The 11015-nt window shown below is 39.3% G+C and overlaps 1 protein-coding gene and 1 pseudogene across 3 annotated transcripts in view; one reads left to right on the top strand and one right to left on the bottom strand.

The window, feature by feature from the left end:
• Window positions 1-225: 225 nt before the first annotated feature.
• Window positions 226-810, bottom strand: LOC100391767 (protein mago nashi homolog 2 pseudogene; annotated as a pseudogene).
• A 2283-nt stretch (window positions 811-3093) lies between these two features.
• Window positions 3094-11015, top strand: part of TMF1 (TATA element modulatory factor 1) — a 35513-nt gene continuing 27591 nt past the window's right edge. The window contains exons 1-5 of one of the 3 annotated variants that reach the window (XM_078351465.1): window positions 3094-3176; window positions 3283-3479; window positions 5162-5283; window positions 6806-8010; window positions 10792-10895. In XM_078351465.1, the coding sequence (XP_078207591.1) occupies window positions 7222-8010; window positions 10792-10895 (893 nt within the window). In that variant the 5' untranslated portion in view covers window positions 3094-3176; window positions 3283-3479; window positions 5162-5283; window positions 6806-7221. Of the gene's footprint in view, window positions 3480-5161; window positions 5284-6805; window positions 8011-10791; window positions 10896-11015 lie in introns of all 3 variants that reach the window. The other 2 variants (XM_017965026.4, XM_054245854.2) reach the window with 2 other exon arrangements.

Here is an 11015-nt window from a genome sequence, read left to right as displayed (position 1 = left end):
ACTGCAACCTCTGCCTCCCCTGGTTCTAGTGATTCTCCTGCCTTAGCCTCCTGAGTAGCTGAGATTACAGGTATGTGGCACTATGCCTGGCTAATTTTTGTATTTTTAGTAGAGATGGTGTTTCCACATGTTGGTCATGCTGGTTTCGAACTCCTGATCTTGTGATCCTCCCACCTTGGCCTCCCAAAGTGCTGGGATTACAGATGTGAACCACTGCACCTGGCCTGCATTCAAATTTTTTTTTTTTTTTGCTTCACATACAATTTAAATTGGTTTAATCTTGAAGTATAATCCGAGACTGAAAACTAAACAATTCAAGTCTTGGAGCAAACAGTAAAATACTCGAAGGCCTTCAGGATCCTTTGACTGATTTATGTCAATAAGAGAACCCATTTTTGATGTGGTAAAATATGATGCTCATCTCCAATTACAGTTTCAAGCTCCTGTCGGCCAGCCTTGTCAGGGGGAGGCCCCAAAGCATGGTCTTCTTTTGTAATTTCACTGTCATCAGTAATTTTCTTCAGTTCTTCCATAACACTCTTGTGCACATAACCTCTTTCCTGATCATGACATCATTTTTGTAATTGTTGTTAGTATATCTAAGCTTTCCGTCCGGCTGAAATTCAAACTCCAGAAACTGGTACTGGAGCTTGTCCTTGTGCCCTACATAATAGCACAGGTAGAAATTGTTAGCCATAGCCATTTTGTCCCTGGGAAGCCTGCCAAAAACCTAGCCAACATGTTGCCTCATTTTTGTTTCTTTAAAGTGAATAAGACTTGAAACAAAATTAAGCACAAACACTAAAAAAGTAGGTGCTAGTTTTTTTGTTTTTCAATTTTTGAGACAGTTTTCTTTACTCTTGCTGCCCCAGGCTGGAGTGCAATGGTGTGATCTCGGCTCACTGTAACTTCCACCTCCTGGATTCAAGCAGTTCTGTCTCAGCCTCCTGAGTAACTGGGATAACAGGCATGCGCCACTACGCCCAGCTAGTTTTTTGTATTTTTAGTAGAGACGGGGTTTCATCATGTTGGCCAGGCTGGTCTTGAACTCCTGACGTCAGGTGATCCACCCACTTCGGCCTCCCAAAGTGGTAGGATTACAGGTGTTGAGCCACCAGGCCTGGCCTGGTGCTAATATTTTAATGTGAGAATATATATATGTTCTCATTCTTTCTGACTGATGCCAAATAAAAAAAAAACTGCCAAACAAAACTTTGGCAGTTTTCTGTTCAAATGTTTTTTGATTACTTATGTGTCATTGAATTAAGTTTTCATTAATCTTTCTAGCTACATATTGAATAAGTTTCATTATAAAACCATATGGAATAAATTTATATGCTCTACCTGAAAAGTTACAGATGTAGCCTACAATTTTGAAAGTGAGGGAACTAAAATTCTCAAAGTAGCATTGTGAGAAGGTGACTGTCTTCATCTGAGAGCTGAGTAAGTTTTAGATGGTTTAGGTCATTTAGCCAAAGCTGTATAATTAGAAGTCTTGGACCTCTAATTGTACAGTTAATTTCAACCTGAATCTGCCCCAAATCTCCTCTGTTTACTACTTAGCTAAGCTGTTTGAAAGTACTTGAGTTACATAGTACTACTTGTGTAAATGACTGAATTGTTTGTTTTAACATGCAAATTTTTATTGTAATTAGATAAAATTATTGTAAGATGTTATAACTTAAGGGGTTCAATCTGCCTTTTGGAAAGAAAAGTAATTCCTTTTTTTCAGGATTCCTTGCAGTGGGGTAAAATACTCAAATATGGGAGCAGGCATGTAAGATAAATAATCGGGAGGGTATAATAAGATGAGTGGTATAGTCTGTGGCAAACTGGAGTGAGTGAAAATTATTTGGTGACCACTCTAGCTGACTATTTCCATGTCTGGTATTAATATTTTTCAAAAGCAGCTGAAAATCCAGATTTTTGAATGAAATCTGGCTGTTAAATGTTGATAGGATTTTGTCTTTAACATTATTGGGGCCAAACCAAATATAGCCGCAGATTGGATTAGGAAGGCCACCAATTTAAGATATGTTTTTATGGCCAAATGTTTGAAGGGAATCCACACAGAAAAGGTTATATTTTCTTTTCTTTTTTTTTAGTGATTAAGTTTCTTCATGTTGGTCAGGCTGGTCTCAACTACTGACCTCAGGTGATCCACTTGCCTCAGCCTCCCAAAGTGCTGGGATTACAGGCGTGAGCCACCGCACCTGGCCCAGAAAGGGCTATATTTTAAGTAATAGGCCCAATGCACATTGTTAGGATAATAGCCTTAGTGCTTCCTTACCTGTCTTTGTCGGTTTGGACTGCTGTAATGAATTGCCATAAACTGAGTGGCTTATAAACAGCAGAAATTTATTTCTTGCAGTTTTAGAAGCTGAGAAGTCCAAGATATGAGGAGCTGGCTGGTTTGGTGTCTGGTGAGGGCTGCTCTTCTAGCTTACAATTGGTGCCTTCTTGTGAACTCCCTTGGGCCTCTTTTATAAGGGCACTTATAAAAGTGGTCTCCCATTCATGAGGAGACCCATGAATCCTCATCATCTAATCGTCTCCTAAAGTCTCCCTTTAATACTGTCCCATTGGAGATCAAGTTTCAACAGGAATCTGCACACCGACAGACCATAGTATTAGGGATATTTTGACTGTAACAATGAGTTTGCTACTATTTTGAGAGAGAGGTTGTGATTTTTGCACCATGTGTTCCACGGGTGGGCACAGTGTTCATATGTGATCCTCTCTTTTAGGCAAGCCCAAACAAGGGTTTCTCCTTATAATACTAAGTTAATGCAGAGCTTTTTAAATATTTGAGACAAAGGGCTAAGATAAATGTGAGGCCCAAATTTCCCTTTGCAATTACTGCTGGCAAGGTGCAAGCATTTTTCTGGAAAGCACACACATGAAAACTGGAATATTCCTTATAGGAGTATCGACTTCCATTGGTAACCATAGCTTCTTTGCTCTAAGTACGGAATCAATAGTAACAGAAACCCTTCCGTGTTCCTCGGTAACTAAGGGCAACCCGGCGCTCCCGGATGTGACGTCAACGTTTTTGTCTCCTTTTTTCCTGTCTGTCGACGGAACTCTAGGCTCAGATTTGGTTGCTGTGTACGTGGAAGAAGTAGGCGCATGCGCACACTGTCACATTCGCCTCAGCTGTGCGGAAACGGCCGAAGGTAACATCCCGGGCCAGGGGGAGGCTGTCGGGGTCATGGCCACACGCTGACGGAACCAGCCGAGTGGAAAAGGGGAGCGAAGCCTTTCCTCTGCTCCGTCCCCCAGGCCTGAGGCCTTTCCGCTTGGCGCTGCCGCCGCCACTGCCGGCTGAGGAGGGGCGATGAGTTGGTTCAACGCCTCCCAGATCTCCAGCTTCGCTAAGCAGGCCTTGTCCCAGGCCCAGAAGTCCATCGACAGGGTCCTGGACATCCAGGAAGAGGAGCCGAGCGTCTGGGCCGAGACCATTCCGTATGGAGAGCCGGGTAAGAGAGAGAGGAGCAGGGTCCCCGGCTCCTGCAGGCTGCTGTTCTCCCTCTGTAGACAGGTTAAGTGGTCTAGAGAAGGGGTCCTTCCTAGCTAAGAGAGTTCTCAGGTAATTTCTCCACGGCGCCTTCCCTAATGCTGCTTAAGCCTTCAAGTGGATATTTGCCGTCTTCTTGAGGGAAAACCTAGCCCTAGGTTCCTCCTTGTCTTCGGTCCTGGGTGCGAGGCTTGCGGAGTTCGATGACAGGGGACTTGGTTGGTTTAGTCAAGCCCTCCCTCAACGCAGCTTCCAAGCACAGCCTCCCTGAACCTGAACCTCGAGTTGCTTCGCGTCTCAGGCACTATTGGGATCCAGGGTCTGTAGTACGTAAATCATCAGGGAAGGGAAGAACAATTGCAAACATTTAGTGAACATTTCACGCTTGGTGGCGCGTAATGTGCTTTTATATTGTTCTTGTGGAGACAGAATCTCACTGTGTGTCCCAGGCTGGAGTGCAGTGGCGCGATCTCGGCTCACTGCATCCTCCGCCTCCCACGTTCCCGCGATTCTCCTGCCTCAGCCTCCCTAGTAGCAGGGATTACAAGCGCACACCACCACGCCCGGCTAATTTTTGAATTTTTACTAGAGACGGGGTTTCGCCATGTTGGCCAGGCTGCTCTCAAACTCCTGACTTCAGGTGGTCCGCCGGCCTCGGCCTCCCAAAGTGCTGGTATTACAGGCGTGAGCCACCGCCCCCAGTCTGTAATGTGCTTTTTAATGGCTGTGTCATCTTCGGGACATCTCCTGAAGTGAGCTTGGTTTATATCTGTGTTTTACATAGAGGAAAATGAGGCCCAGAAAGGCCAGGTAACTTGCTCTAGGTCACACAGTGGATGCGGGTTAGAATGTGCTGGAAGTATTACCCGGGGAGTCTGTGGCCCAAGATTTTTGGATTGTATCACATTTTATTTCTGAATAGCAAGTCTCTCTTTGCAGTTTCATTGAGCTTAATCTTTCAGGGATTTTCATTCAGTTGCTTTTGACTCTTAAGTCTAAGGAACAGTTAGCATTTTGACGTGTGAGGTGAGGATTTGCAGGTGTAGAGGATGTCAGCCTTTGTGTGGAAAAGGATAAGAGATATGCTTGACTACTCCTTCCTGGTTTCTGTTCTTAATTTTACATTAGTGAAAAGTCAGGACTTAAATTTGAGGTACCTCATTTTAAGATATTTTGGTCCGCGTGTATGTCATGGTCCTATTTACTTTTTACAAGATGCCATATAACCTTGCTGGAATAATTTTGTTTTTTTCTATGTGCCCCAGTTAATTAGAATTACTAAACTTTAGAATTGATAAAATATAAGTTTTAGATGTAAGGATATTTGTTTTCTGAAAATGACCATACTCTTCAGAATGGTGTAATTTAGATGGATGCCAGATAACCCTGGAATTATATAAAGTATTCTCCAAGAAGCAAAGTTAATTCTTAAAATTATTTATATTAATCAGTAGACATAATCTTGCTTGTTCATTTGCATCTTTAATTTTGATTTTCTCTGGTTTGTGTATATTACACAAATGAATGTAGAACTACGCCTCCAAACTGAAATTTTCTACATACTTTTCATCCTAACTGCATTTGAAGTTTTATATATATATAAAATGTAAAAAATATATATATATATATATTTTTTTTTTGGAGATGGAGTCTCTCTCTGTTATCCAGGCTAGAGTGCAGTGGCGCCATCTCTGTTCTCTGCAGCCTCCATCTCCTGGGTTCAAGTGATTCTCCTGCCTCAGCCTCCCGAGTAGCTGGGATTACAGGTTTGTGCCACCACACCCAGCTAATTTTTGCATTTTTAGTAGAGACAGGGTTTTACCATGTTGGCCAGGCTGGTCTTGAACTCCTGATCTCAGGTGATCCACCTGCTTCAGCCTTCCAAAGTGCTGAGATTATAATCATGAGTCACTGCGTCCGGCCTGAAGTCATATTAAAGGATAGATTCTACTATGAGGCCTGATAGTTTTTAGAAACATTTAGTTACTTGTACTCTCTCCACCAACTTCTAATTTGAATATTTTGTTCAGCCACATTTTAATTTGAGAAAGAAAACTTTTTTAAAGAAATGCTTTAAATATTTTACTGTTTTTTAAATCATGATTATGCTGTTTTTAAAAATCAGGATTTTAGTAGTAGCTGTTTTATGACTGATATGATAATTACCTTTTCCCCCAAGAAAATAGTTATCTTCTTGGATAACCCTAGTGTCAATTACCTCTATGTCAAAGAGCAATAGTTCTTAAAAAAAAAAAAAAAAAAAAAACCCATACATTTCCGAAATTCATAATGACCTTGTAATTTCTGACATAATTTAAAATTTGGGAACAAAGCTTCCTCTTAGAATAGGCTTGGAAGTGGGATTTAGAGAATTAGCCTGTGATTAAGTGGATGAAAATGAGTTTATTCTCTAGAACATACAGTTCCCATCAGTTTAATTTGATCTTTGGGAAAGAGCATTTGTCACCAGTAACTTGGTTTCAGGCTTTTGTTTTTTTTTTGAGACATGTTCAATTATGGCTCAATGTAGCTTCCATCTCCTGGGCTTAGGTAATCCTCCCACCTCAGCCTCCTAAGTAGCTGGGACCACATAAGTGCACCACCAGGCCCAACTAATTTTTAATTTTTTTTTTTTTTTTTTTTGGTAGAGATGAGTCTCACTACATTACCCAGGCTTGTCTCAAACTCCTGGGCTCAAATGATCCTTCTAGTGTTGGGATTATAATTGTGAATCTCCAGCTCACTGAGTTCATTTTTTGAGGGTTGCCCTTTGTCTAGCTCATAACGATTTCATTACTAATATTACAAGTAAAACTTAATGTGAAACTGACTGAATAGGTTGGTTCATTTTTCTGTGACTGCACATGGCCCTGCCTATTCAGTCAGTTTCATATTAGTTTATTTTATATTGATAAGTAAAGCCTGTTATTATGGCATGAATTATAGGTATCTTGGGCTTACTGTGGGTTATAAAACAGACTGTTACTTCCTTAATTTCTTGTAGGGAGGAATAACTTACTTGTATCTAATAGTCCAGGCCAGGTCCAATCTTTTGTCTGTTCTCCTCCTTTCTCTCAAGCAGAATCCACACCAATTTTCTTCTTTAAGTTCAGTATTAACTTGGAAACTAATTAATGATGTAATAAGCAAGTTTAGCAGGTGCAAATTACAGGTTGTATTTTGTAGGGTATTTTTTAAAATTTATATTTATACTGATTTATAATGATTGAAATATTAATATAATATATATGTGCATGTCTTTTTTTTAATATTTACTTTTTGTCAAAGGAATAAGTCCCCCTGTCAGTGGAGGATGGGATACTTCAACCTGGGGATTGAAATCAAACACTGAACCTCAGAGTCCACCAATAGCATCTCCTAAAGCAATCACAAAGCCAGTTCGGAGGACTGTGGTCGATGAATCTGAAAATTTCTTCAGTGCCTTTCTCTCGCCAACTGATGTCCAGACCATTCAGCAGAGTCCAGTGGTATCAAAACCTCCAGCAAAATCACAACGACCAGAAGAAGAAGTGAAAAGCAGCTTACATGAATCCTTGCACATTGGACAGTCAAGAACTCCTGAAACAACTGAATCCCAAGTAAAAGACTCTTCTTTGTGTGTTTCAGGGGAAACTCTGGCAGCAGGTACTTCATCACCTAAAACTGAAGGCAAGCATGAAGAAACTGTTAATAAAGAATTGGATATGAAGGTGCCAACTGTACATTTGAAAGTATCTGAAAGTGTAATTGATGTGAAAACAACTACGGAAAGTATATCTAATATGTCTACACAGTCTCTCACAGCAGAAACAAAGGACATGGCTTTGGAACCTAAGGAACAAAAACAAGAAGATAGGCAGAGCAATACACCTTCTCCTCCTGTTAGTACCTTTTCATCAGGTACTTCTACCACCAGTGATATTGAAGTTTTAGATCATGAAAGTGTAATAAGTGAGAGCTCAGCGAGCTCAAGACAAGAGACTACAGATTCAAAATCGAGTCTTCACCTGATGCAGACATCCTTTCAGCTTCTCTCTACATCTACTTGTCCTGAATATAATCGTTTAGATGATTTCCAAAAACTCACTGAGAGTTGTTGTTCATCTGATGCTTTTGAAAGAATAGACTCATTTAGTGTACAGTCATTAGATAGCCGGAGTGTAAGTGAAATCAATTCAGATGATGAATTGTCAGGCAAGGGATATGCTTTAGTGCCTATTATAGTTAATTCTTCAACTCCAAAGTCTAAAACAGTTGAATCTGCTGAAGGAAAATCTGAAGAAGTAAATGAAACATTAGTTATACCCACTGAGGAGGCAGAAATGGAAGAAAGTGGACGAAGTGCAACTCCTGTTAACTGTGAACAGCCTGATATCTTGGTTTCTTCTTCACCAGTAAATGAAGGACAGACTGTGTTAGATAAGGTGACTGAGCAGTGTGAATCTGCTGAAAGTCAGCCAGAAGCATTTTCTGAGAAGGAAGATGTTTGCAAGGTAACTCTAGAAAGTGGAAGGGATTTTTAGATGTGCTTTTTGGAGATTAAATCATTTGTTTTGAAAAATATTTTCATTGATGCATAATAATTTGTACAGATTTTGAAAGATAGGCATTTTGCTATTCAGTGTAGCATTAAGGACCTTGAAGTTGAACAATTATTAATATAATTTGAAATTTCTCCAAGGTAATTATGGTAGAATAGGTTGATACTTCAATATAGTTAAGCATAAAATTTTTCATCTTGTATCTTTATTGCTGAGTCCTTATCACTTTAAAATTCTGTTATACACATTAGTATGTCAATTTGGAAAGGATTGTTTTCTTATATTAAATGTTTCTTCATCTTTTTTGCAGATAGATGTACCAAAAAAAACTAAATGTTATAGTTTTTCTTGTATCAGAATTTTTTTTGCATGTTTACATTATTTGTAGCAAATCTTAAATGATAATTTAAGACTTTAATTATTGATGCTTTTCTGTTATTAGTATTTTCATTCGTATATAAGGAGTAGATATCCTTGTATTGCTTCAGTTTGCTTTCTGTTTATGTTATTTTTGAGATCTCCGATTGACAGCTAGGTTTCACGTGAACAAGAAAGAGAAATGTCTAAGGAACAAAAGCCTTGCTTAGGAGTGACAAATTGCTTCTACTTAATACATACGAAAGGAAAATGATGTAAATTATTTAACTAACATTAAGTCATAGTTTTGGTTTTTCCTGTGATTTTTAGATATAGAAATTGAGTTGGATCTGGCATCTTTAATAGACTTCTGAGATATAGAATGTCTTGAAGAAATGTCCTGTAAGTGCCATGTACTGAATTACTTAATTATATTAAAAAGTGCCAGATTCTGTTACTTAGGTTAATATTTATCCAAAAATGCTGCACAATAATATTTCAATTAGTAATAGCTATATACTATAAGATATGTAATAGGAGTTTGAATTCTTAGAAAACAGCACTAATTACTATCAGATATTTTTGAATTTCAGTGTATTTAAGAAGGTAAGTGATTTCTAGGTTCATCTAAAACAAACTCAGGTAAGACTTCATTTTTTTGAGTCCAAAAAGGACCCCTTCCTACCCTTTTTATACTCAAGTTTATCACCGCTTGAGCAGGAACTAAGGAATGAGACATTCTAAGCATTACTTTTTGTTTAGTTTTATACTGATACATTATGAAGATTTAAAAATTCTTATGGGTTTTCTAAAATTACTTTTAGTATGGATATATGTATGTATGAATGAGACAGGATCTCTCTGTTGCCTAGGCTAGCATGCTGTGGTGTGATCATGGCTCACAGGGTCTCTCTCTGTTGCCCAGGCTGTTGCCCATGCAGTGGTGTGATCATGGCTCAGAGCAGCCTCGACCTCTGGGGCTCAAGCAGTCCTTCCCCCTTATCCTGTCTAGTACCTGAGACTACAGGCTTGTACCATGCCTGGCTTTTTTTTTCTTTTTTTTAATTTTTACTAGAGATGAGGTCTTACTATGTTGCTAGGCTGGTCTTGAACTGCTTGGCTCAAACAGTCCTCCCATCTTGGCCTCCCAAAGTGCTGGGATTATAATCATGAACCTGTGCCCAGCCCTACTTTCATTTTATTTTATTTTATTTATTTTTTAAGACAGAGTCTTGCACTGTTTCCCAGGCTGGAGTGCTGCTCACTGCAACCTCTGCCTCCCAGGTTCAAGTAATTCTTCTGCCTCAGCCTCCCAAGTAGTTGGGACCACAGGCACGTGCCACCATGAGCAGCTAATTTTTGTATTCTTTGTAGAGAGAGATGAGTTTTACCATGTTCGTCAGGCTCGTCACAAACTCCTGAGCTCAAGTGATCTGCCCTCCTTGGCCTCCCAAAGTGCTGGAATTACAGGTGTAAGCCACCATGCCTGGCCTCTACTTTATTTATTTATTTGATTATATTTTATTTTTAGATAGAGTTTGACTCTTGTCACCCAGGCTGGAGTGCAATGGCACGAGCTTGGCTCACTGCAACCTCTGCCTCCTGGGTTCAAGTGATTCTCTAGCCTCAGCCTCCTGAGTAGCTGTGATTATAGCTGCCCACCACTATGCTTGGCTAGTTTTTTTATTTTTAGTAAAGACAGAGCTTTACCATGTTGGCCAGTCTTGTCTCAAACTCCTGACCTCAGGTTATCCACCCACCTCAGCCTCCCAAAGTGCTGGGATTACAGGCATGAACCCGGACTTCTGTTTTTTAAATGCAACATATCATACTAAGAAAAGGGTACATGTTTCAGGTGAAGAATAATAAAGAAAGCAGACACTTGTATATCCACTACCTAGCTAAGATAGTCTTTAAATCCTCTCTTTGACCTCTTTTGATTGGATCCATCTCCCTTCTCCTTTTGGTGTATATGCAGACGATTCCAGATTTTTGCGATTACCAGGAAGCTACAATAAGTATTCTTATCCCCGTCACCTAGTGCATTTATGCAAGAATTTTCTCCTCTAAAGTTTACCTAAAAGTGAAATTTTCTATATCAAAGAGTATATAGATCTCCAACTAGATATTACCTAATTGTTTTCCCAAGTGGTTTCTCAACTTACACTCCCACTAGCTCTTTGGTTGTACTTACTTGTACTCTCCTATCCCCTGCCTAAGAGTACTTCTTTTTCTGCATCCTCTGTGTTCCTAATATTGTTCTTAATTGTTTTTATGAGATAAAGCTGTTTTCTTTATTATAGTGATATACCTACATGTAGAAATTGTCTTTTTTAAAGCTAAGTGCGCTGACTTTTTGGTTTTCTCCTTATCCAGACAGTTGAATTTCTGAATGAAAAACTGGAAAAAAGGGAGGCTCAGTTATTATCTCTTAGTAAGGAAAAAGCACTTCTAGAAGAAGCTTATGATAACCTGAAAGAGTAAGTATTCTACAAATGTAAATAATGTTACACATTTTCTGGAGGTCTGTATACTTTGTACATATTTAAGAATTTTTTGAAATTAAAATGTTTTGTAATTTTATCATTATTGAAAGTTGT

This window comes from Callithrix jacchus, chromosome 15 (assembly GCF_049354715.1).
Source record: "Callithrix jacchus isolate 240 chromosome 15, calJac240_pri, whole genome shotgun sequence".
NCBI classification, from domain to species: domain Eukaryota; kingdom Metazoa; phylum Chordata; class Mammalia; order Primates; family Cebidae; genus Callithrix; species Callithrix jacchus.
Note: the sequence above shows the minus strand (reverse complement) of the source record. Positions and strands in the feature narration are given on the sequence as shown.